A 25,549-nucleotide genomic window follows, 5' to 3' on the forward strand; every position below is an offset into this window, starting at 1 on the left:
TTGTGATACGTGTATTGTGCGTACCATGTAACATGTCACACTTTCACGCCTGTGACTCTGATTTGCTCTCGGATCTTCCTATAATACAACAGCGTTCATAAATCTCTTGACTCTTGTTGCGTTCACTCATTCGGTGAATTTTTCCTTCATTCGACCACCAATTCAAAGATTTAAGAAAAAACAAAGAAATTATTTATTTCTATCTTATTGCCCCATTGATTTTGAAGGTTTTTGTACGGATCAATCATAGAGATACCGCTAAGCTTTTAGTTTCTGTATAGCATTGATTATCTAAAAATCTGACAGTGAAATTATTAGAGTTTTTTAATCTTACAATCCCTCTCCCATAACATAATATTTGTTAGCTGGAAATTAACTTTAAAAATAGTAGGGAATAGGGATTTTATGTAATTATTTATAGTTCTTTTGGTAATAAACTTAGCTTTTAATTCCAAGAAAACATATAAATTAATAATAAAAAAACCAGCATTGAAAATATTCCTAGTTTACTTGTAAAAATAAATAAATAATACTATTAATACTCAAAAAAGTTTCTCCATATTTCCTCGTTATTTATTTGGCAAAATTACAAATTGGTTCCCCAGTTGTAAAATCATGCAATGTTGGTCTCTCAGGCCACAATCAGACTTAACAAGTGATGTTGACAACTACGTGTTATGTTATTATTGAATGATGACGGTCACGTGTCATGTTCTGATTAGATGTCAATTCCATGAAAGATGAAATGAATTGTTGTTTTCATTGACCAATCAAAACATGACATGCGACAGTCATCATCCAATAAAAACGTGACATTCAACATCACTTATTAACGATCAACATCCAATTGTAGCCTGAAAGATCAACATCCAATTGTAGCCTGGAAGATCAACATTACACGATTTTATAAAATAGGAGAACCAAATTTGTGAATTAAATTATTGGATGACTAAATCCGAAACTAAAAATAAACTGGAGGATAAAAATACAATTTTGCCTATTTATTTTTGAGGGGGTTAGATGTCCGTCTTTGTGTTGCCTAGGTTTGGCCCCACGCTGACCACCACAACTTTAGTTCCCTTACGTATGTTTCTTCAATTAAATGATTTTTTTTACATCTTTTTCGCTTTGGGAGCATTGAATTCTGGGTTCAACCACAACCTCTGATATTTTCTCTTTTTTGTCTTTATTCATCCGCCTTAAATTGCTAGATTTTTAGGCCTAGCCCCATCATGTGATTCATAACAAGGCATTTTTGTTGCTTTTGTTTTCGTTTATTAATTTATTCATTCGTCTTAAATTACTAAATTTATAAGCCCAGGCCCATCGCTTTCATAAAGAGGCCTTTTATCCGTATTACTAGACTTCTACAAAATGCAAAGACAATTCCTATAGTCACTACCCCCTCCCGCTAATACACTACCCTTTTAATTTTTCATTCCAATTATACCCAAAAAAAACTACACTTCCTTGATCATTTGAAAAGCTTCTCTAGATTACACCTCCCTCTTCGATCAAATCAAAAGCACACATTTTAGAGTCAAAATCCATAAACACCATTCCTTCTCCCCACAACAAGGGTTGAAATCCAAAGAGTTCTTCACGGCACCAAACTTGTTTTTGGTGACAAACAAAAGGGAATATGCCCCTTGAAGCTTTTTGCAGGCATCGAGAATTTCCATAGACCACATTGAAACAAGCCAAATTGAATGATGCTTCATGCATTCGAAATTGTAGTTCCTGCTGCCCGTGCACCAAAGCCAACAACAACAAAATTAGCCCTTTTGTACACCAAGGCTCCAAACCTATCCAGAATTGAATAGGCACCGTGCTCAAACATGATGATAATGATGTCATGGAAGGTTTCAAGTGCCAACAAATACACGAGAGTGAAATTGAGAATAGCCCCCAACAACCAAGTTCATTCAATCCAAAATTTGGCCTTGAAGCCTTGAAAAGACAAACGCACAGGTCATGGAGAGACGAGTGACAAATGAGGAGTGTATTTGTCAGGGTATTTTTGAATAAAACCAAGCAAAAGGGAGTGTATTAGCAGAAGGGAGAGTAGAAATAGTAATTCCCAAAGCAAATCATGAACCTTTATTAGGCCCATGTGTGTTATCAACGTGTTACTTTTTGTACTCCCACAATTGCTTCCTAGTGCACCCCATTGCATTCCGAATTGAGGTGCAGCATGAAGCATGAAGCAATAGTAGGAGTGCAGGAAATTTTGTGGGAATCTTTCTGACATGTTGAAAAAGACACAATAGTCTCATGGGCTGAAACAAAGTAAAATTATTATTATATGATCCTTGTCTGAACATAAATTTTGGGGAAGGGGATCTTTCTCTTTGTCCTAGTCAAATTGTCAAAATATCAAACACAACCAAGTTACTTGACACTAACATTTGACTTATAAACTCCTGAAAACTACCTATAAGCTACCAACTTACCCTTGTGAAAAAAAAGAAGAAAAAAAGACATTAATGTTATTTTTAGAGATTAGATGAAAACATTGAATCAATTTGGGCCATAGTCATTGCGTTATTTATCTGTAACTGCTGATACAAAAAGGCCATACATATTGCAGACATTAATGTTATCTCTGCCTGCCTATCAGAAACAAGTAGATTTGCATCGCCTTGGCCTAACAACAACGTGCTGTACAAATTAAAATAAGGAAAGGAGGTTAGTCATATCAAGACCTTGCAGAATAATGCTATGGAAGGAAAGAAAGAATTTGCTACTGCTATACAAATTTGAAGCCTTTACCTTAATTTGTGTCCTTTTATATGTATAAGTGACATGTACTCGCCCATCACTTGCTTGAATAACAGCAGGATATGAGAATTCCATTCCCAATGTATCCTCCAATGTAAGTGCCTCATGCCAGGAATCACCATCATCCTCAGAGAGGGCAAGTTTAAGCACACCCCTTGAAATTGTATTATAAGCAAGCAATAGACGGCCATCTTTCAGTTTAACCCCATCAATACCTAATACAACAAAAGATGTTTCTTATATGAGCCACTGATGCATGCATGAGGACGTAAAATACATGTGTAGCACACAACAAGTAAGGAAAACTTAGCCAAAACTTCAAAAGTAGAGAGCAATTAAAGATCAACTTTGTTATTGTAGTTCAGTTAAATATTAGAGCATGCAACATGAATAGTTTGGAAAGTTAACCTGAGTTTGGGTTGGGGAGTTGTGTAGGCTTTGCATACCCCCAACTTTTGCCACCATCAAAGGATTCTGACATGTAAATCCTTCCGAGGCCGGTGAAGGATCTAAGCAAAACACGCAGTGTCCCCTTTGCAGTCTGGTATGGTACTGGCTGAATCACACCATGGGGCTTATTCTCAATGTAAATCGGGCCATACTTTCTCCATGCCCCGCCAAAATCTGTCGTAACCTGTTACCATGCCACAAAGCTATAGAAGTTAACTAGCTAATCAAGATCAATTGCAATTGCATGACTATGATCAGTTCCATTAGAAACCTCTGCCCATGCTCCCCAGGAGTTCCAGCTTTCAACAGAAGATCCACATAGTAAGTCACCATTTTCCAGCAAGAGAGGCTGAAAAACAGTAATTGAATTCAGAACTAAGAACATAAATTTGTCCTGAATGTGAGCTCCAACGCACAGACAAAATAATATGAAGTGGTTTTTGTTTCACCTTATTCTTGATAGGTCCTAATATACCAGAAGGAAGTTGTTCTCTTTCTGTCCAAGTAATTCCTTTATCATATGAGCGTTTCATGAATCCACTCCACCTGAAATTAAATAATCTAATTCTTCTCATTTGTTCCAAATTAATTAGAGCCTCCTACATTGGAGTATGATGACAACCATAACTGATTAAGATAAAAGCATTTTGATTAAAGAAGCAGAGCTGGAACTCTTTGGCATGCCATTTAAAATGAATCTTCAATTGATATTGTCTTCTTTAAAACAATTATTTGCTATAAAACCTAACTTTCAAATAAAGAGATTTCCTGTTTCTCAATTGCAAATCATTATAATTTAAAATAACCATTTCTGAAAGGAATCTGTGCATTACTGAAAAGATTAACACGAATTTAAAATTAAAACGGTTTTACTACAAAGTGATATTCAGTACCAAAACATGGATCTCAGTTAATGGATTGTCACACATTCATATTTGGGAACGTAGACATTCCATAATGTATGATGCTATCACTAGCTGAACTCAACTTCTTTATTACAGGGATTTCATCTTAGGTATTAGACTGCGACTTTCTTCCAAATTTCATTGTCAAATAATACACTTCACAGATTCATAACCATAAAAACATACAAAAGCACCAATGAAAACAAAAACCAAGCTGACACAGTTGGGAATCATAGTCAATGTATCCATCCTACTTTATGTAGGATTTGCAGAGTAAAGAAACAGGTGGGAAATGTTCTTATAATTGCAATTTTCCATACAATAATTGGTACAGTGAAACAATATTTTGACATTTTAATACAGAGCCGAGAAAGACCAGTCCCTCTTTACGAAGGAATAGAATTTTACGGAAATTGAGGATCATTTCTCAATTGTGAAGAACATAGCATTATTGGCCTGTTAAGTAGTCTAGTCTGGTGGTGTATAAAGCGATTGTAATAGTTAGGCTCAAATTGATACCCAATTGCTTTAATCAGAGGAATTTTACTACCAAATAAAAGGGAATGGCAGCGAGCATAACAGATATCCACACACACACAAGAAGATTGTAAGGTTTGAAGCTTTACTTTTGAACATCTAGGCCTATTTTGTAGAACAGCAGTAACTCATTGGATGGAAGTTTGAACAGTACAGGGTTCCACATAGGAACATTTGGCTCTTCATCAGCAATTATAGGTGATTTCCATCTGCCACTCTACCAATCAAATTTGCATTCACAAACTAAAGCGAGTTGTCAAAACTTTAAAGCCAAGTAACATCTGCCCCCAATGTTACAATGATAGGAATAGGAAACAATTAATACAACTTCTACAAGGATGATTACAATGTTACATGTCACTTTTGCAAATTTATGTACTTTCAAAGTTACATTTTTTGTTTTATGTATTCTGTAAATAAAAAATGGCCAAAGTAAAATTATTAATTTCAGTTCTACAGGAGATGCATCTCCATTGATGACATTCAAGTAGAACCTCCAACTCCTAGTATGTCACTAATTTTGTTTTGCAAGAGCAATCCACAGGCCATATGTATACTCTAGCCACAAACCAAAAAAGAATACTAAACCAGGAAATTCTGGCAGTAAAATTTGTAAAAAAAAAAAAACACGAGGTTTAGGTTTCGAATTAAACATCAAAATTACTCTGACTGCACAAGTGTGCCCAATCTCTTATGACTAGACAGATAGTGGCAATGGGTTTTTTTTTTTTTTTGATCGGCAAATGTTAGATAGATGACAATGTAACATTGTATCTATCTATATATACGGTAGATTTAATTATTTAATTAATGCATCTACCTTATAAGTCTGCAACCATATTTTTACATCTGGTGCCCCCTCAGATGAGCCACCGAAATAGGCAACCAAAAAATGACCCTTCCCAACCTGGTGAAGTAAAAATAGATATTCTGTTATAATACTATGACAAAAACCCAATGATTATTTAAAACAAGGACCAGAACAAAAACTATTTTGTAATTTACAACCTCAACAATGGTAGAAGCATGACAGCTGTTGAAGGGAGTTGATCTTTCAGGAAAAGTGAATTCCTCCACAACAGGCCCTTTTACGTAGCTGCTGTTTTTATTGCCTAAGCTATCGGCACCTGAATTTGTAGAGTTTGGCCTGCATAAGTTTGCAACTTGATCATAGCTTATTACAAGAATATTGAAGAACTGTGAAACTTAATAATTGCTTCTCACTTGAGTCTCATTTTAGATCAGAATATTATAGTCTACTACCCACAGAAACTTATAGTGTCAAGCATCAAGGCTTGTGAACATGAGCAGAAAGGAGTCAAAGGACCAACATAAAAAAGAATCATAGTATGAAAACGATAAAATCAAATCATGGTTCTTTCTGCGGTATGAAAGAGGAAGAGGTAAGGGGATTGCATACCCAGAGAAGGAGTAAGCTCTCTGAATGATACTAGAGAGTATGAACACCAAATGTACAGAGGTAAGGAACAAAGACATGGTTCCACTTCCACACTCCCTCCAACTGAATATTGATACCTGCAAAGCAAACTGTGTTCAACGTGGGAGGGAAATAACACATTGTTAAAACTATATATTCATATATACTAAAATTATATTTTTATTTTTACTTCTCTCAGCACATCACTTATGCTAGTTGTAAAAAAAATTACTAGAAAAAATGTCATCTTTTGCCGTTCATTTTATTTGATGTATTGACCTGACATCACATGTTCTGTTACTACTGGCACTGTGCTGTCCATTAAAATATTTGCATTCTACTGCACCCGATAAGCATGTTTGTGTTTATACAATTAAAAACAAATATTTCGTACTATATAAATAAGATGATATCGAAATATTTTATTGTAAATTACGTTTGTAAGTAAATGAAAATTATTAATTTCTAAATTGTTTTATCTATAATTTTGCTGCCTTCTTTACATGTCTAAATCACCTAAAAGTACTCAATATTTTCGTGTTTAAGAAATAAATACACTAATTATTTAAGATTTTTGTCGATGTAGAACCAACAGGATTCCAATGTTGTTTTTCAAAATAATTTCGAGTTTCTTTTGAAAATTGTTTAATGGTGTTACAAGCTGGAATCCAAATTAGAATAAATAGAATAACATACAAACTTGAACCGGACTAGGACTGGTTTTGGGGGTTAATTTAATGCATAAGCTCGAACAGAGATGAGAAGTATTCTTCAATTATATAACTTAATCCTGATAGAGCCCTCGTGAAAGCAGAAGGTTCCAATCAAATCCTGATATAGCATATTTGTAACGAATAACGAAGTGGTGGCCTTCTATGTATGATTTTGGTTTTGAACCTCGTGAAAGTTTTTCCGGCAGTTTTTTTCTTTATAGCAAGTATATTTGTGGAAAAAAATATTTTATTAATCATAAAAGTTTACTATTTACTAAAAAATTCATTCCCCTCAAATATGTATCCAATTACTAGCAAATACATTTTCTTCGTTGCATTTTTTTTTAATTTTTATAAAGAAGGGAAATTGGTAATGGAAAAGCCAAATTCCCAACGTATGTGCGCTGTGGTCCATGGATAAATAGACCTGACTCTAGCATGTGTCTCTCTCTCTGCTGTGATTGGAAATTATATCACGTAACGTCTCTCACTATAGTGGTAATTTTATTTGTTTTTCTTCTTGGCAATGTTTAGTTCTATTTAGCAGTTACATAAGTATAAATTATTCACAACAAACAAAAGGAGCATTTCCACAAATTAACTCTTAATATCCTTTACAAATTAGGTTAAAATAATATATTTTAAATGTAAACAAATATTAAATTATATTACATCAGTGTAAAAAATTAATATATTGATTAAACTTTTTGTTTATAAATAATATAACAAAATTAATATTGATTAGTACTAAAAAAAATTATAAATACTATATATATTTGTTAAGCTCAATTAATCAATGTCTTTAAAACACTAATAATTAGTAAGACCCAAAGAATATATTTTTTAAGTTTTTACTCTTTTTTTCAAAAGTTTGTTTTATTTACTCCGCCATTTTTATTTGCCATTTAATTATATAACACATAAATTAAGAAAAATAATTAAACTTCTCTATATCAATCATAATAATTAGTTTTCAATTCCTTTAATTATTTAGCCGTGCAAATCTGTTATTTCCAATTCTGATTGGTTGAGAATTATTAGGAGATTGGTAGCTTGATTCACTACATATTAGGGTTGTTCACTTGTATATATGTATATCACTGTAAACTAATATCAAATTTATCAATAAAAGTTACAAACTTATTCCTCTATATGGTATCAGCCTAAACGATCCACCCATTCCCTATTTCTTCAATTAAGGACGTCGTTCCCCACCCTTGCCTCCCATGGCCGACAACAACTCCTTCATTCCCAACCCCCATGAGCCATCCAAACCCCTTGCTTGCATCACTTTCACCAATGTCACCAAACTTCTTCCCAACAATTATCCTAATTGGAAACAACAAGTTGAAGCTCTCCTTGATGGCTATGATCTCCTCCAATATCCAGATGGATCTTTTCCTGCGCCGTCGGAAACGACCCCCACCACTGCATCACTTCCAGTAACAACTCAGAATCCTGCTTACCAAACCTGGCGTCGACAGGACCGCCTTATATATGGTGCTCTCCTCACCACTCTCTCTAATGAAGTGGCCTCCCTGGTGTCTCACACCAAGACCTCGCATGATCTCTGGATCCTTCTCAAAAACACCTATGCCAAAGCATCTCGCAAACCTTTTCTCGGCCGCTGTCAGTGGTGCAACATCAAAGGTCATGTTCTCTCTCAGTGCAAAACCTTCCAGCAGCAGCATCCTAGTGTCCCACTACCACCTCGTAACTCTCCGGCTCACACTGGACAGGTTCAGGTCAATACTGCAACTGCCGGCCCATCGCAACATGATTTTCTGTTTGACAGTGGAGCGACACATCACGTAACCAATGATCTCGATAATCTGGCGCTTCATCATCCGTACACTGGTCCTGACTCACTGTTTATGGGTAATGGTTTAGGTTTAAACATCACTCATTCTGGAACACTTTTACTTAATGATTTATCCTTGTCTAATGCTCTGTGTGTTCCTTCCATGAAACAAAAAATAATCTCTGTCTCTAAACTTACCCAACAAACCAACTCTGTTGTTGTTTTCCTGCCAAACTCTTTTTATGTGAAGGACTTGCAGACGGGTCACACAACCCATAAAGGCTCATGTGTGGATGGACTCTATCTCTAGCCCGCCACCTCACCCTCCGTCCACACGGTTCGAATAGAATCCTCTGCATCATGGCATCATAGGCTTGGGCACCCTTCATCTTCTATTTTCAAATTTGTTCAGAAACATTTTTCCTTAGGCTCAAATAAATTTCCGCAATCCGATTGTCACTCGTGTCAAATTAACAAAAGTCATAAACTTCCATTCCATGAATCAACTCTTCAATCTTGTTATCCATTAGAAATAATTTTCTCTGATGTCTGGACTTCTCCTATTTTATCAATTGATGGTCTTCGCTATTATTGCATGTTTGTTGATCATTTTACTCGTTATATTTGGCTATATCCAATGAAACGAAAATCTGATGTGCAAACTATATTTCCCAAATTTAAATCGCTAGTTGAAAATTTCTATCATCACAAAATAAAAATTCTTTACACAAACAATGGTGGCGAATATATTGGTCTTCGCCCTTTTTTACTAAATCATGGTATAAGTCATCATACAACGCCACCTCATACACCTGAACATAATGAAATTTCAGAACGCCGGAATCGTCACATTGCTGAAACCAGTCTCTCTCTTCTCCATCACTCGGGCTTGCCCCTCACCTATTGGCCTCACGCCATGACCACCGCCGCTTATCTCATAAATCGCCTCCCAACTCCAATTCTTGGGTACCAATCACCCTATTCTAAATTGCTTAACATTAGTCCGGATTATCATAAGTTAAAGTGTTTTGGATGTTTGTGTTTTCCCTGGACTAAACCATATGCTAACCATAAACTTGCACCAAAGTCTGCTATGTGTGTTTTTGTAGGTTATTCGGCTTATCAACATGCATATTTGTGTCTCGATCCCACAACAGGAAGGATCTACACCTCTCGGCATGTGAAGTTCGTTGAATCTGAATTCCCGTTCAACTCCCTAGTAACTCACGCTAGTCCAAGTCCGGAGCAACAAACAGGCCCACTTCAACTCTCCATCTTACAACCCATGAACCCACCGGAAGATTCATCTCCTGCCCCTTCCTCCCCATCCATCACCAACTCCCCATATATGGCCCAGTCCTCCACCGAACCCACAAACCCCACTCAATCTCCTCCTCCAACCTCACAATCATCCCCGCAACTCTCTGCTCCACCACCCCAAACCATTGTCAACCCAAATGGAGGTGGGATCATCACTCGGTCTAAAAACAACATTATCAAACCCATCCAAAAGCTTAATCTCCATGTCCAAGCCTCCTCTCCCATTGAACCCAACACCATCACCCAGGCCCTTCGCGACCTTGATTGGCGCTCAGCCATGCAAGCCGAATTTGATGCCTTACACCACAACAACACTTGGGATCTTGTCAGTCGGTCCTCTGATCAAAATTTGGTTGGTTGTAAATGGGTATTTCGAATCAAACGAAATCCAGACGGATCAATTGATCGTTACAAGGCTCGGTTAGTCGCCAAAGGGTTTCACCAACGCTCTGGTTGGGACTATACAGAAACTTTTAGCCCCGTTGTTAAACCGGTGACCATTCGCATTGTCCTAACTCTTGCAGTTCGTCAAGGGTGGCCCATACGTCAGCTTGATGTCAACAATGCATTTCTTCAAGGGACACTTAAGGAGGAAGTCTTCATGATACAACCACCTGGTTTTGTCAACAAAAACTTTCCTGATCATGTTTGTCGCCTCAAAAAGGCACTCTATGGGCTGAAGCAAGCACCCTGCGCCTGGTATACGGAGCTTCGCGTATTTCTGCTCTCCCTTGGTTTTGTCAATTCCACTGCAGATGCATCTCTTTTCATCTACCAAAAACCAGAGGTTACACTTTACTTATTAGTATATGTTGATGATATAATTATCACTGGAAATTCATCTGCAGAGCTGTCCAAACTCATTGCCACACTTGCTGCTCGGTTTTCGTTAAAAGATCTTGGATGTCTCAGTTATTTCTTGGGTGTCGAAGTAATTCCTTCCGCTGCAGGAGTGTTTCTTTCACAAAGGAAATATATCATTGATCTGCTACATAAATCAGGCATGACAAATACAAAACCAGCATCCACTCCTTTGTCAGCGAGTGTTCAATTACTTAAGGATTCTGGTGATCTCCTACCCTCTCCAAAGGAGTACCGCACACTAGTTGGAAGCCTTCAATACTTGAGTCTTACACGTCCAGATATCGCCTTAAGCACTAACAAACTCGCACAGTTCATGCAAAATCCAAGAACGACGCATTGGTCTGCACTCAAACGAGTGCTCTGATATTTGGCGGGCTCTTGTGACAAAGGAGTCTTCATCTCAGCGACTGCTCCTTTGACCTTTCATGCCTACTCGAATGCTGATTGGGCTGGTGACAAGGATGATTATGTTTCAACCGCTGGTTACTTGTTGTATTTCGGTAACACTCCCATCTCCTGGAGCTCCCGCAAACAACGTTCTGTTGCTCGATCATCAACTGAAGCAGAATACAAAGCCTTGGCTGACACGGCTAGTGAACTATTATGGGTTCTTTCCTTGTTCACAGAACTTGGTCACATGCCCACTGCCAATCCAGTCATATACTGTGACAATCTTGGTGCCACAAATCTCAGTGCTAATCCTGTCTTCCACTCTCGGATGAAACATATAGCCTTAGCCTACCACTTTGTCCGAGAACATGTTCAACATGGCAAGTTTCGAGTGTCTTTTGTGTCTACCGATGATCAACTTGCTGATATTCTAACAAAGCCTCTGCTTCGCCCTCGGTTCGAATCGCTACTGTCCAAGTTGCATCTCTCATCCAGATTATACAACTTGCGGGAGGATATCAATCATAATAATTAGTTTTCAATTCCTTTAATTATTTAGCCGTGCAAATCTGTTATTTCCAATTCTGATTGGTTGAGAATTATTAGGAGATTGGTAACTTGATTCACTACATATTAGGACTGTTCACTTGTATATATATCACTGTAAACTAATATCAAATTTATCAATAAAAGTTACAAACTTATTCCACAAATTATTCACAACAAACAAAAGGAGCATTTCCACAAATTAACTCTTAATATCCTTTACAAATTAGGTTAAAATAATATATTTTAAATGTAAACAAATATTAAATTATATTACATCAGTGTAAAAAATTAATATATTGATTAAACTTTTTGTTTATAAATAATATAACAAAATTAATATTGATTAGTACTACAAAAAAAATTATGAATACTATATATATTTGTTAAGCTCAATTAATCAATGTCTTTAAAACACTAATAATTAGTAAGACCCAAAGAATATAATTTTTAAGTTTTTACTCTTTTTTTCAAAAGTTTGTTTTATTTACTCCGCAATTTTTATTTGCCATTTAATTATATAACACATAAATTAAGAAAAATAATTAAACTTCTCTATATTAATAAATTATTTATAGTTTCCTAATAAATCATTTATCTCTCTCATTTACTACTTTGAAATTTTATTAGCTATTATGTTTTCTCTTTTCTTGATAAGAGTATAATTGATAACAAGCAAACTTTTAGTTAGCTTTTATTGATCGAAGGATAGTACATATGATAATGTAGATGAATTCAAAAAAAAGTTATACCAAAAAAAAAACTGTCCCGTATAAAAAAAATCTTTAAAAAATTAAGAATAACTGTACCCCAAATATAAAAATTGGAAATAAGAAGTTTGTAATAAACAATGAATACTCATGCTTTTAGTCCTAGCTCATGTGCTTACAAGTTACATCTACTGATGACAGAAAAGGCCACATATGATCAGAGACGTATAGGATTGGTTGCTTCTGCTTTTTCTAAATTGAAACAATTTACTCCTCATCAACTTGGCCGAAGAACGACATGCTGCCAAAAAAGAAGATAGGAGGTTAATATTATTAGGAAATGCATGAAACCAATTGCAGATTAATTAACAAAAAGAACCTCAACCATTGCTGGAAAAAAAAGTCAACCATCCTCAAATTTTATTTTGAACATAAAGTGCTTATTTCATTTCACTCAAAAGAAGAAAATAAATATAACTTGGTATATGATCAAACAGTTGGACACTAGCTTAAGATCAAGACGCTCTTGCCAAAGAATGAGTTTGGAATATAGCTGAGATACAATCTACATCTAGACATAATAAGCTGGAACTCAGAATAAGCAGTGTTGCAACTGAAGAGACTGTCAGCCCTCCTCAAATTATAACAACTGAAACCTACAACTTAAAATCAACTACCACATAAAAATTTAAGTTTGTACCTTAATTTGTGTCCTATTATATGTATAGGTGATATGTATTCGCCCATCACTATCCTGGATTACAGCAGGATATGAGAATTCCATTCCCGATGTATCCTCCAATGTGAGAACCTCGCACCAGGAATCGCCATCATCCTTAGAGAGTGCCACTTTAAGCACACTCCTTGATACAGTATTATAAGCAAGCAATAACTGGCCATCTCTAAGCTTAACCCCATCAATACCTAGTAAACAATGATAGACAGATGTGCCATTAATGCACAAAATAGATAAGTAGCAAAAGAATGAAAAGGGATACTCAGGGTGTAGTAAAAACGTCAAAATTGAAGTAATCCATGATCAACTTAGTTCTTACAGTTCAGTAAAAAAATGTCATAATTATGCAGCAAAAATTTGAATGCAATATAGTTTGCAAAATTGACCTGAATTTGGGTTGGGGAGCTGAGTAGGTTTTGCATATCCCCAAGTCTTGCCACCATCAGATGATTCTGACATACATACTCTACCAATGCCATCAAAGGATCGTAATAAGACGCGCAGCTTCCCATCTGCAGTCTGATAAGGTACCGGTTGAATCACACTCAGAGGTTCATTTTCAATGTAAATTGGGCCATGCTTGCTCCATGACCTACCAAAATCTGTTGTTACCTATTGCACACAAGTAGTAATAAACGCCAGCAAGTTAACATTTCTAAGATCACTGAAACAAACAAGTCAACTAGGATGAGTTCATTTAAAACCTCCACCCACGCACCCCAGGCAGGAGTTCCAGCTTTCAACTGATGATCCACAAAGCAAAATGCCATTTTCTAGCAAAATGGGCTGAAACATAATAAGCAAATTCAGAAGTAATGAAGAATAAATTAAATAAAGCTATAAAATTCCAAACCTCTTGCCATTGATAAAATACGGTGAAATAGATTCTGTTGTACCTTATTTTTTATAGGTCCTAATATACCAGAAGGAAGCTGTTCTCTTTCTGTCCAAGTTTTGCCTTTATCATATGAGCGTTTAATGAATCCACTCCACCTGAAATAAATACACCCATTCTGCTCATGTAAAGACAAATATTAAACTTAAAATTACCTAAAGTCCTATATGGTGAGAAGGGGAGGGGTGAATAAATAACTTCATCCTAGACAAAGCCCTCATTCAAACATTTCAATCTAATGGCAGCACTGCAACTTACTAGGGGGTTACAGTGAATTATGCATACATCTTTCCAATATATTATTTGTCATGGAAACATTTCCATATAAATTTCTAATTTTTTTTCTTTACCGGTTAGAAATGATTCTATCCATAACTATGAACTTTCATGCAGAAATTTTTCTGTTTATAGTATTCTATGAATATATTCGATTGGAACTGAATTTACTGTATAGCAACTGACAATGAAAGCAAACAAATCAGAGATGGAAAACTTCTCTGCCCTGCAGCAACAGCCACCCAAAAATGATTCTCTCCTATTTCATTTTCCCTTTCTTCCCTATATCCTACAGCCACTAACTTTATCACCATGCTTCCCACACCTATTGCAACATCTACAAGTTTCGTATGGTCTAAGTGGATCCCATTCTTGCCCTTAACCATATGGGAGTGCCTAATAATATCATTCTAACCACCCAGTTACCAGGATTTTACTAAGGAGAAGAAGTAACACATATGAAAATGCTTATGATGTTCTATACAGCATAGTTTTATCTGGACCAAAAGCCAGAACCACCCATGAATTTTACATAGGGTGAAAAAATGCTCTTGTCATATCATAAGACTTACTAAACTGATTAATAATTTAGACATGCATATGTTTTTATGATATCTCCAATAAAGACATCATAGTTGGAAGAAAAAGGACCGAGGAAAAAGTTGTCTTAATGACATGCAGGATAAACCAAGTTGTCTTAACAACTACCATATATAAAAGCATTGCAGCAATGAATGTCTGTACTGTCCCAAAATAGATGTAAGAGGACTGAGGACATAAACTTTACTTCTGAACTTCTTGGCCTATTTTGTAGAACAGAAGTAGCTCATCTGATGGAAGTTTGAACAGTGCAGGGTTCCACATAGGAACATTTGGTTCTTCATCAGCAATTACAGGTGTTTGCCATCTTCCATTCTATCCACCAAAATTGTGTTCAGAAAGTTAGTGCAGCATTCAAAATTTTAGAGCTCAGTACTCTCCTCCTAAAGATGAGGAACTATTAAGACAGTTTATGACAAATAGATTAGACATCAAAATTTGTTGCCACTTTCTTGAGACACATTTATAAAACTACTTAATAGCAAACCTGCATTACCACATGCACTTGTACAAATTAATTTCAGCTGCACAGTGCAGTAAAAATGATTTCATTAGTGTACCAGCCAGATAAAACTTAAACTCACCATGTCATGCTGAATTTGCCAGGCAAAGCAAACAGATAGTACACACAATGTAAAATATAGAAAGAGAGAAAGAAAAGAAACCCTGGCAGAATATACTAAAGCTTAGTTTCCTAAATCAGACACCAAATTAATATAACAGTGTGAGAAAGTCCAGTTTCCTATGAATTGAAAGACTTGGGGGTACAGCATATACGTTTACCTTGTAAGTCTGCACCCATATTTTCACATCAGGTGCCCCCTCGAATGTACCCCCAAAATAAGCAACCAAAAAATGATCCTTATCAACCTACAAAACAACATAGTATTGAGTTCATTTGACAAAAATTGAAAAAATAAAGCGAAGAAAATCCATAATATCTTTTATATGGGCAACGATTTTTTGTACAGCATCACCTCGACAATGGTAGAAGCATGACAACTCTTGAAGGGAGCTGATCCTGCTTGATAAGTGAACTCCTCCACTAGTGGTCCTTCTATTGAACAATTGCTCGCCATGCTTAATGGTTGAACTTGCGAGGTTGCTATGTTTTTCACTTTTACACTGCTCGAAATAATCATCTACAAAATTTATCTTCTAGTTTTGGTTCATGCTTGTTTAAGTAGTGGAAAATCGAATTGTGAAAAATGACATAGGAAGTGAAAATAGAGTGGTACAAAAATGTGTTGATCTGCTCTCATTGTTGCTTAAAAAGTGGCCAAAACCACTTTCAACTTACTTTCCTACTAATCAAAATTGTGAAGTGTAAAATGAGTTACACTCCACTTTCAAGTATTCCTAGCCACTCAGTTAAACAGTTTTTCAGGTTTAATTAATAAGAAGAAGAATGGAGGGGATTTGATTTTCCAAAAACTAAAACGAGGTTTTACATTCTCAGAATGCATCGACTTCAAAAAATTATATATTATATAAATATAATAAACGGAAGCGGGGAAAAGAACAGAAAGAGTGAAGTGGCGGAAAAGATAAGGAAGCAATGCAATGCGAAACTAATGGAGACGAAAGCAATAAAGAGTGTGAATTGAATGTATCTGACACTGACACGGTGAATTCGCGATAGTGCTTTCCCCATTCAGATAGATCCGATGATGTAGCTTGATAGTTCAACACACAAAAATCGCATTCGCCACTCACAAACACTCAAGTTTTTTAATCCGGTGGGAAAAATAATAATTTTTTTAAGGGAATTATAAATTATGACTCACTTTATATTAAACACAAATTAAGATACTACACTAAAGGCATGCTTTAATTCATTTATCGCTTTTTATTTTAAAAAATGTTCTTTAAAATAATTTTATAAATTAATTGTTAAAAACTAAGAAAAAACAACCGAAAGATATTTTCTAACATTCTTTTTCTGTTTTTATTTTATTCAATTTCTCTCTCAATTTCATAATATATCATAAAGTATTTCATAAGTGTTTAAACAACCTTATTTAGTTATATTTTGAAAATCAAAATGATTTTTTAAATTAATAAAATTAAGAGTTTAATATTTATACGCAGATTGTGTAAAATAATTTTACACTATCATTTAATCACAAGTTATTGATTGAATTACTTTAAGATAATTATTTTAAAAATCAATAAACTTGTCATACATGATAAGTTATGATTAGATGATTTTGTAAAACTTCATATGCTAGTACATCATAATCTTTTTTTCTAAAAAATTAAAAAACCTAAGATCAAAGTTTTTTTTAGAAATATTCATGGATACGGGTCATACATGAACTTAAATTGATCAAAATCAACCCAAATAATTTGGGTTTGGTATCGAGTTTTGGGTTAAATAACGAATTTTAATATCTCAATCCATTGACCCGTTAATTTGAATTATTATATATATATATATATATATATATATTAAAATTTACAAAAATCAGTTACTATTATTATCAGACTCAATAACTAAGAGTAAAATCATTTCTTTTTTTTTTAGTTCTCACCATTTCACTTAGTCAATCTCATAAAACTAGGATTTCAACGCTCAGCTAGTTGTAAAAAATCTATTTTGCTCTTCAATTTATTTCAAATTATTTTAAATATAGTTAAAGTTTTAGCTGCTTTACTCATTTCATTATTTGAGAATATTGAAATTTCCAAACTATGAAGTAATAGTTATAATTTGGGGGTTTTTAGACTTCTTGAATGTGGTGTTTAACCATATTTAAATTTTAAACCATGTTTAACATAGCATGTCAATCTATATGATGATAACAACAATGCAATTTATGACCTTTTCTTTCATCATTTGATTATATACAAGCAACTCAACCCCAATCCAACCTGTTTACAAATATCTTATTTTGAGTTAGGTTTTTATTTTTTTTTTCTTGAAAAACAACTCAATCTAAATTAAATCCAAACCAAATAAATTCATTTAAATTTGATTAGACTAAATCATAGATTTCATGAAATGCAATCCAGATCGGCCCCATACACACTTCTATTTTTTTTTTATTGCGTGTGGGATGTAAACGCCTAAAATATACTTTTAGTTACTATGTTACTGTTTTTAATTAAGTTAAAAAAACACTAGTTAAAACTTTTGCAATATTAAATAAATTTGCAAAAAAGAAACTTATTACATGCCTAACTGGTCAATGACTCAACCTTTGACTTGAGTAGTCAACAAAGAAAAGAGAAGGGGGAGTATAAATAAACGAAGATGCATGAGAAGAAGTGGGTTATCGGAACTGAAGTGATGCGCGGCAACATTTGGGAAACACAATGGTTGACAGTGAGCATAACCGTAACAGTCACCGCCATTTCCATCTCTGGTAGGCATTCATTCATATATGCTATTTCAATCAATCACTCACCATGCTCATATCTCTCTCTCACTGGAATTAATTTTGCAGCATACGTATTAAAGAGAAAATGGAATCATCTGAACTCGAAAATCGAGGAGCTGGAAGCATCTCTCAAGTCTTGCTCCGACAAATGCGCCTCCGAAAGGCAAGGCCGAATTAGGGCTCAACTGGCCTTGAGAAAACAAGTAACACAGTCGCAACCTAAATCTCAAAACCTAAACCTCACTTCTTATCCCATGATACCAATTGGTGTCGTCCACTCATGCTTCTCCACCAGGAACGGGACCCCGAGGCAACCGTTACTCGTCCCACTTGCTAGGGCCTGTTTGGTTTTCAACACAACGCGCGTTCCGCCGGCGTCTCTGGAGGGTTTAGCGGAGTATTCTCATTGCTGGATTCTCTATGTGTTTCATTTAAATACGGATCTCGAGAAGCTCTGGAAGCATCCGTCTAAATCAGGGTTCAAGGCCAAGGTCCGTGCCTCTGCTTTCAATTAATCATTTAGGTTATAAACACTCACTTCAAATAAGCTTAAATCAATTTTTTATATACTTTAGTTTTTGGAGGATTTAGATGAGGGAGTTTTTATAAAAGTTAAGTGCTTGGGAGGGAATTTATCCAAACATGATTTTAATTTAGTACTGTCATAGTTATGGGGCGTTAGTTTTTATTTTATGGAAGTCTTTTCATATGGATCAGTGGATGAATAGGTGAGGGTTCCGAGACTGAAGGGTGGAAGAAAGGGATTGTTTGCCACACGATCGCCACATCGTCCATGCCCCATTGGACTCACAGTTGCAAAGGTAAGGACACATATTGGCACTATGGTGTGGAATGATGCTTCTCACAAATGACATTTCTCTTGATTGACACTATCACTCTGATATGCATATTGTTGAATTTCGGAAACCAGCAAACCAGAGTTTCTCAGAAAATAGCATCGTGTCCTTTATTAATTATTGTACAATGCACATTACTAAAATGTTGTAAGCCTATGACAAATTTATTTCCAAGAGAAAGTTTGGGATTTCAGATCCTTGTTGGTAAGATAATTGCTTTTCTGTCGTTGTGAAAGAAGTGATTCCGTGTTTTTGAATTAATAATTTCTGTGTTAACATTTAGTGTATGGTTATTGCATTAGTTCAACTCAACCCCTCCCCCCAAGTATGGATTCAGTGTGGTGTGTTGTCAAGAAACTATTTTTTGAAAATGCACGTCATAAGTATTTTTGTTTTGAAAGGCCAAAGATAATTAATATTAATAGCAGCAAATTTCTGTCACAAGATGTGAAGAGATCAGCCAAATAAGGTAACATACATCAAGGACAATGTCTCTTGATAAAGAAAAAGCAGCAAGAAAAAACTCGTGGTGAGGCATCATAGCACGTGATGATAAGTATATCCAAAAGAAAACTACGATGTTTTGAGGCAGTTCGATGCCTAACAACAATGATTTGGGTAAACAAGTTACTCTCACATGTCATTTTGCTTAAGATTGGATGATAAAGAGTATGAATCAGTTACAGAAAAAAGGAAGAGCAGATCATGGATAGGTAGAGTGACAACTTACAAAGTTCAAACCTACACTGTGGCATATTGAAATTTTGGCCACACTGCTGGTAGGAAATTGATTTGACCCTTGTTATTATGAATTATGAAAATCTTGGGGTTTTTTTAGTGGTTACTTGTTTTGCATCCAAAGTAAAAGGTATACATATGTTTTTGTGGTAATACTTTAAAAGAAACAGTATTTTGTACCACAGTCCACATCTATGCAAAGGCTCTTTTTTTGTGTGTGTGTGTTGTCTCTGTTTCCTTTTCCATCCAATCCCTAGAATTTCAACCTTTTGTCTTCAAACAAACAAAAACAAAATGATGGACCTAGTTTTGTGACTTTCATTTGATCTAACTGTGTACTGTAGGTAGAGGCTGTACTGGGAAATATGATTTTGCTCTCTGGCGTGGATCTGGTTGATGGAACTGTAAGCCTCCATTGTCAATCCATACTTTTTATACTAACCTTCCTGGGATTATGTGCCACTTGTGTTATTGTTATCTAATTATGAATTTTATGCTTTTCTGTGAATGCATAATCATGTTGCTTCTGAATCTCATCAACAGCCCGTGCTCGATATCAAGCCTTACCTACCATATTGTGACAGCATCCAAGAAGCTGCAGTGCCAAATTGGTTGATGGTAATGCTCCCTTGTCTGTTAGCTATATCTGTTGCTGCTTATATTGGTTTAGTTTTTTTAATTAATCTTCAACAGATTCTATCAATTTGATTCTTCAATGACTACAAGTAAACCTCAAGCAATTGTTAGCTTGATGTCAAATTTATCTTCCCATTTTGGAAAAATAATATATAATCAATTATCTATACCTTTTACTAGTCACGGAAACTCTTGTATTCTAATTCTTTGAAAGCTTTATGTTATCATCCACATTTAGAGTCACCAATGAAATTGAAATGTATTTTAGTAATATTATACTTTCTTACATCCCTTTGTAAAAGTTTAATAATTTATTATCTCATTGTAAGAAAAAAAATTGTAATTTTCAGGAGGATAACTTGCTTTCTGTAGCTTCTATTAGCTTTTCGGATCACTTTACTTCAGCACTCGAAGATTGCTGGATAATGGCGGTGAGTTGTTAAGTACTTATCGTGTCATGTCCACCCTTCCCCCAATCCAATGAAACACAACCTTAACTGTTCTATTTGGAGAACTCAGTTAATGGTAAGGATTACATTGAAATGAAATGGTAAACTAAGTGGCTCAAATGAAAGAAAAAGAAATAGAAAATGAGGGACTGATATGACCTAGCTTGAAATTATAAGGACTAAACTTAATTAAGCCTTGATTAATTATTTGTTTGAAATTATTGTTAAACAGAATGGATGCACCCCATCAGTCCTCACTGTATAATTTAACTTTTCTTCCAGGGTACATATTTTAAATTAAGGGGTATGACTCTGATCGTCATACTTCTCTTATGTCTTGCCTTTTGATTATTTTCACTTTTTTTAACCTTAAACTTAGTTATTCAGTGCTGCTGGTTTTACTTGCTTATATTTCAGTTTTATATTTGAAAATATTGTTTTAGCTTCTTAACTAGCCTTACATGTTTTTTTTTTAATCCTTAAAAGTACCATGCCAATTTGACTATCTTTTATTTTTATTTTTATTGCAAAATGTGGGTGAGCCATGGTGCAACAGTCAGGTTGCTACCTTGTGACCTAGAACTCATGGGTTCAAATCCTAGAAACAAGCTCTCCACTTGTGTCATCCCCTAACCCCGCTTCGTGGGACTTGGGAGCCTTGTGCATTAGGACTTGTAAGTCCCTGGTTCCTAGTTACTATTTAGAAGAGTTGGTCAAACGGAGGAAACCCCCTTAATTAAAGGGAGAGGAAGCCCTCAACATCTCAGGTGAAATTGTTAAAAAAATGATTCAGATCTATTTGGCCTCTAGGAAAATTTGTTTCTTAACAAAACACAATAATGTGATTTGATCTATGTAGTTGAAACCACCCAGTGGGAAAAGGCATTGGTTATTGTTTTGTATTGCTATTGCATAATTTGTATGTTATTGATCACATGATTTTTTTTTTCTTTTCTCAAAAAGGCATTGATTATTGTTTTGTATTGCTATTTCATAATGTGTATGTTATTGATCACATGATTTTTTTTTTCTTTACTCACAATTTTCAATCTTCTTGTTTTTGCTCTAATATGGGTGATGAGTCTCCCTCACTGCTTCAGGAAAAGAAGTCTCTTTATGCATCAACAAGTGAGTTCCAAAGCTTGATAAAGCAGGTTCTTTCATGGGATATTCGGTCATTGAGCCAGCGAAATCGGCCACATGATACTCTACTTAAGAAAGAAAACGATGAACTATTAGGTAATACTTCTGATGTTGATGAGCACCAAGAAGAAACAACTTTAGTCCGTGAAAGAGAGCAGAATGCTTTAAATTCTAACGAAATAATTTATCACCTGATTTTGGAGGGACTTGATGTCTCTTACAGAATTGATCATGATGGTTATGTCATTGTAGAAAAGATATCAACTTCTGATGTCCAGGACAATAAGCCTAATTTCTGTAATTACTTGACATGGAAAGACAAGATGCAGTGATTTCTATTATTGTACCCAATTTGCTTTTTAAGCGATACTAATTTTAATTTCTTGTTTTACAAAATTGTTTTTGCTCTTTTATAACTAATTCTATTGAAGAAGAAATGTAAGCTTTAGAGGTGTTTCGTTTCTCTTGTGTATTCATTTTTAATTCATGTTTTCCTTAAAATTACAAAAAGACCTTGTTTTTGTTAATTTTTATTTTCAAAATTGTAAGGAAATACGCAACATCCCTTGCTACTTGCTAGTTTAGGCTTTGAAAGTGTGCTGTTATTATTTTATCATTGGCATTTGAATTCAAATATTTAGAAAAAGCGAATATGGGATGCTGATTTAGGTGTTATTTTCAAATTCAAATTAAAATTTTTATTTCGATAATTTATACAATGAATGTCGGCCTTTAATATTGGATTAGAAGGTAAAACTTCAATTTTGAAGAACACAATATCTATAAAAGAAAATGCATATAAATTTTAAACATCACCAAAGGCAAGCTAGAAAATACAAAAGATAGCACAACTCGTTACTTTTTTATCAAGCGTGGGATCTACGAAAAATAAGAGCATCAGGTGCTTACTTGAGAAATAATTCTATTTTTTTTTTTGGTGAATTCTTGAGCAATTAATTCTAATCCCTGACAAATGCACTTATGAGTTGCTTTTGTAAAAACAATTAGTATTGGAGTTGTCCTAAGCTTTTTGAATTGATGGGACTACAATCAAGAATCTTGTAAAGTGTATTTGATGGATATTAAGATATTGTTTTAGATTTTACAGTGGTTTTATTTCATTTTTAGAAAAAAAAACATTTTAATCCTAATTTTTAATGGAAAATTTTGAAAACATTATGAAGAAATACTGAAATGTTTTGGACCAAAAACACATTTAATAAGAGAAGAACAAAAGAACAATTGCTCGGTAAAAAAAAAAGGACGTGTTATTTCTACCTCCCTAATTTAATTGTATATCTCTCTTTATAAAAAAAAAATCCTACTGTTCTTCTACCTAAAATACATACCCCTTCTCTACACCTGGTTAGTTAAATATTTTTAGGTTTTCGGTTTTCCACTGGGTGTGAAAAAAAAAACCCTTAAATCCACGTTAGAAAGCTGAATGTGCCACGTTGGAGAGCCTCTTTTTGTTAGAATAAGCCAATATTTTTATTGTACAACTCATTTATTGATTATTATTGTAGTTAGATTAGTTGTCAATTAATTACGCAGTTAACTTAGTTAGTTACAACTAAATCTGCATTAATAGACTAATTCTGTTTCACAGCTTTATTAGCTTCTTAAACAATGTAACAGTTTCTGTATAAATAGGAAATTATTCCTCAATCAATAAAGTGAGTTCATTTTCACAAATCTAACATGGTATCAGTTGTTAATTGCTCTCTCTGATGAACTCTCTCTTTCTTGTGATTCACGCTTTTCGTGTTTGGCATGTCTTTCTTTTCATCTTGCGCCATTGATTCTCTGAGTTTTTCTTGCAATTCTTCGTTCGCGATCTCTACGACTCTTTGATTGCAATCTTTCAATGGCTTCTTCTGCTTCCGCATCTTCTACTCCTTCAACCGCGGTGACTTCCACCGTTTCATATGTTCAAGATTTCTTCAATCCCTATTTCATACACTCTAATGAAAATCCTTCGAACAAGATTGTTACAACAGTGCTTGATGGATCGAATTACCACGACTGGGCGCAAGCGATGACCATGGTGTTCAAAATGAAGAACAAATTAAGGTTTATTGACGGTACAATACATAAACCTAGTGATTCCGATCCTAATTTCGCTCAATGGAAACGATGCAACAACCTGATTCGATCTTGGATCAATCATTCTGTGACACTAGAAATTGCAACCAGCGTCATTTGGCTCACTCAAGCCTCTGATGTGTGGAATGCACTGCGCAATCGGTTTTCTCAAGGCGACATCATTCGAATTCTTCAATTACATTCTAATCTTTATTCTTTGAAGCAAGGTGATCTCTCGATCACAAATTACTTCACTAAGGTCAAGATTCTCTAGGACAAACTTTGCAATTTCAGGCCGATACTTTCATGTGATTCTTCACCCACTGGTTCATGCAAATCAATTGTGGCTATGCAGAAATATCGAGACATTGATAGTGTCTTGTGTTTCCTTCAAGGCCTCAATGATCCTTACAACCAGGCTAGGTCTCAAATCCTTATGCTTGATCCCCTGCCTTCTCTTGATAAGGTTTTCTCCATCATCATACAACAAGAAAGGCATATGAATTTGGCAGTTCTTCCCACTCCTACTGTTGTGTTAGTTGTGCAGTCTACACCTTCATTTACTACTGCCTCTCTAGGTTGTGGCAGAGGATACTCTAAACAAGGCCAATCTCGTCATTGCACACATTGTGGCATAAACAATCATACAGTTGATACTTGCTTTGCAAAGCATGGTTATCCTCCTGGTTGGAAGTCCAAGAAGGCATTTGTTAATCAAATTTCTGCTTTTGCTTCCTCTTCTGAAGAATTGAATTCATCTACTATTTCTGAGGCATTTTCTGGTCTCTCCAAAGATCAACTCACTAATTTGATTGCTCTGCTTCCTAATGCAAAGCCTACTACCACTGTTGTGAGCTCAGCAAATTTGGTCAGCTCTCACAATATATCTGTTCAACCATCTTTAGGTACAACCCCTTGGCTTTTAGATTCTGGTGCTATAGATTACTTTACATGTTCACTGCATTGGTTTTCCTCTTTTCAATCCATTAAACCAGTTCCTGTCTCTTTGCCAAATGGAAAAACTGTTGTGGCTTTATATAAGGGCACCATTGTTCTAACCGATTCTTTGATGTTGCACAATGTTCTTTATGTTGAACATTTTTCTGTGAATATCATTTCTGTGACCAAGCTCACCAAAGCCCTTGATTGTAGAGCTGTCTTCACCCATAATCTGTGTTTTTTGCAGATGAATACATGCCTGAAGATGATTGGTACTGATAAGGAATTCAAAGGTCTTTACTATTTGATTCTTCCTGAGCATTTTAATTTTCAGACAGTTTCTCAATTACACAATGT

At 35.1% G+C, this 25,549-nt stretch overlaps 2 protein-coding genes and 1 pseudogene across 2 annotated transcripts; 1 reads left to right on the forward strand and 2 right to left on the reverse strand.

Moving 5' to 3' along the window:
• Nucleotides 1-2,280: 2,280 nt before the first annotated feature.
• Nucleotides 2,281-6,279, reverse strand: LOC100779946 (uncharacterized). Its single transcript, XM_003542241.5, has 9 exons — nucleotides 6,094-6,279; nucleotides 5,682-5,820; nucleotides 5,494-5,580; nucleotides 4,763-4,890; nucleotides 3,681-3,777; nucleotides 3,503-3,580; nucleotides 3,190-3,415; nucleotides 2,773-2,996; nucleotides 2,281-2,661 (listed from the first exon to the last, which is right to left on the reverse strand). The coding sequence occupies exons 1-9, from the start codon at nucleotides 6,168-6,170 to the stop codon at nucleotides 2,617-2,619; spliced, it is 1,101 nt and encodes a 366-aa protein (XP_003542289.1). The 5' UTR covers nucleotides 6,171-6,279; the 3' UTR covers nucleotides 2,281-2,616.
• Nucleotides 6,280-12,377: 6,098 nt separating this feature from the next.
• LOC100784965 (uncharacterized) lies at nucleotides 12,378-16,706 on the reverse strand (annotated as a pseudogene).
• Nucleotides 16,707-18,239: 1,533 nt separating this feature from the next.
• On the forward strand, nucleotides 18,240-22,560 carry LOC100812211 (uncharacterized). Its single transcript, NM_001255673.3, has 7 exons — nucleotides 18,240-18,330; nucleotides 18,412-18,836; nucleotides 19,074-19,166; nucleotides 20,285-20,344; nucleotides 20,484-20,558; nucleotides 20,927-21,007; nucleotides 22,126-22,560. Exons 1-7 carry the CDS (start codon nucleotides 18,255-18,257, stop codon nucleotides 22,498-22,500), a joined length of 1,185 nt encoding a protein of 394 aa, NP_001242602.2. The 5' UTR covers nucleotides 18,240-18,254; the 3' UTR covers nucleotides 22,501-22,560.
• The last annotated feature ends 2,989 nt before the right edge of the window (nucleotides 22,561-25,549 follow it).

This window comes from Glycine max, chromosome 13 (genome assembly GCF_000004515.6).
Source record: "Glycine max cultivar Williams 82 chromosome 13, Glycine_max_v4.0, whole genome shotgun sequence".
In the NCBI taxonomy this organism is placed as follows: domain Eukaryota; kingdom Viridiplantae; phylum Streptophyta; class Magnoliopsida; order Fabales; family Fabaceae; genus Glycine; species Glycine max.

What these genes read in the sequence shown, in the direction of transcription:
- LOC100779946 (XM_003542241.5), bottom strand. Translation starts at nt 6,170, where the DNA reads ATGTCTTTGTTCCTTACCTCTGTACATTTGGTGTTCATACTCTCTAGT. An exon ending in ATGCTTCTACCATTGTTGAG is followed by an intron (nt 5,581 to 5,681) that starts GTTGTAAATTAC and finishes TTACTTCACCAG; the next exon opens with GTTGGGAAGGGTCATTTTTT. An exon ending in ATAAAAGGACACAAATTAAG is followed by an intron (nt 2,662 to 2,772) that starts GTAAAGGCTTCA and finishes TAATTTGTACAG; the next exon opens with CACGTTGTTGTTAGGCCAAG.
- LOC100812211 (NM_001255673.3), top strand. Translation starts at nt 18,255, where the DNA reads ATGCGCGGCAACATTTGGGAAACACAATGGTTGACAGTGAGCATAACC. An exon ending in TTGGACTCACAGTTGCAAAG is followed by an intron (nt 19,167 to 20,284) that starts GTAAGGACACAT and finishes TGTGTACTGTAG; the next exon opens with GTAGAGGCTGTACTGGGAAA. An exon ending in CAGTGCCAAATTGGTTGATG is followed by an intron (nt 20,559 to 20,926) that starts GTAATGCTCCCT and finishes TGTAATTTTCAG; the next exon opens with GAGGATAACTTGCTTTCTGT.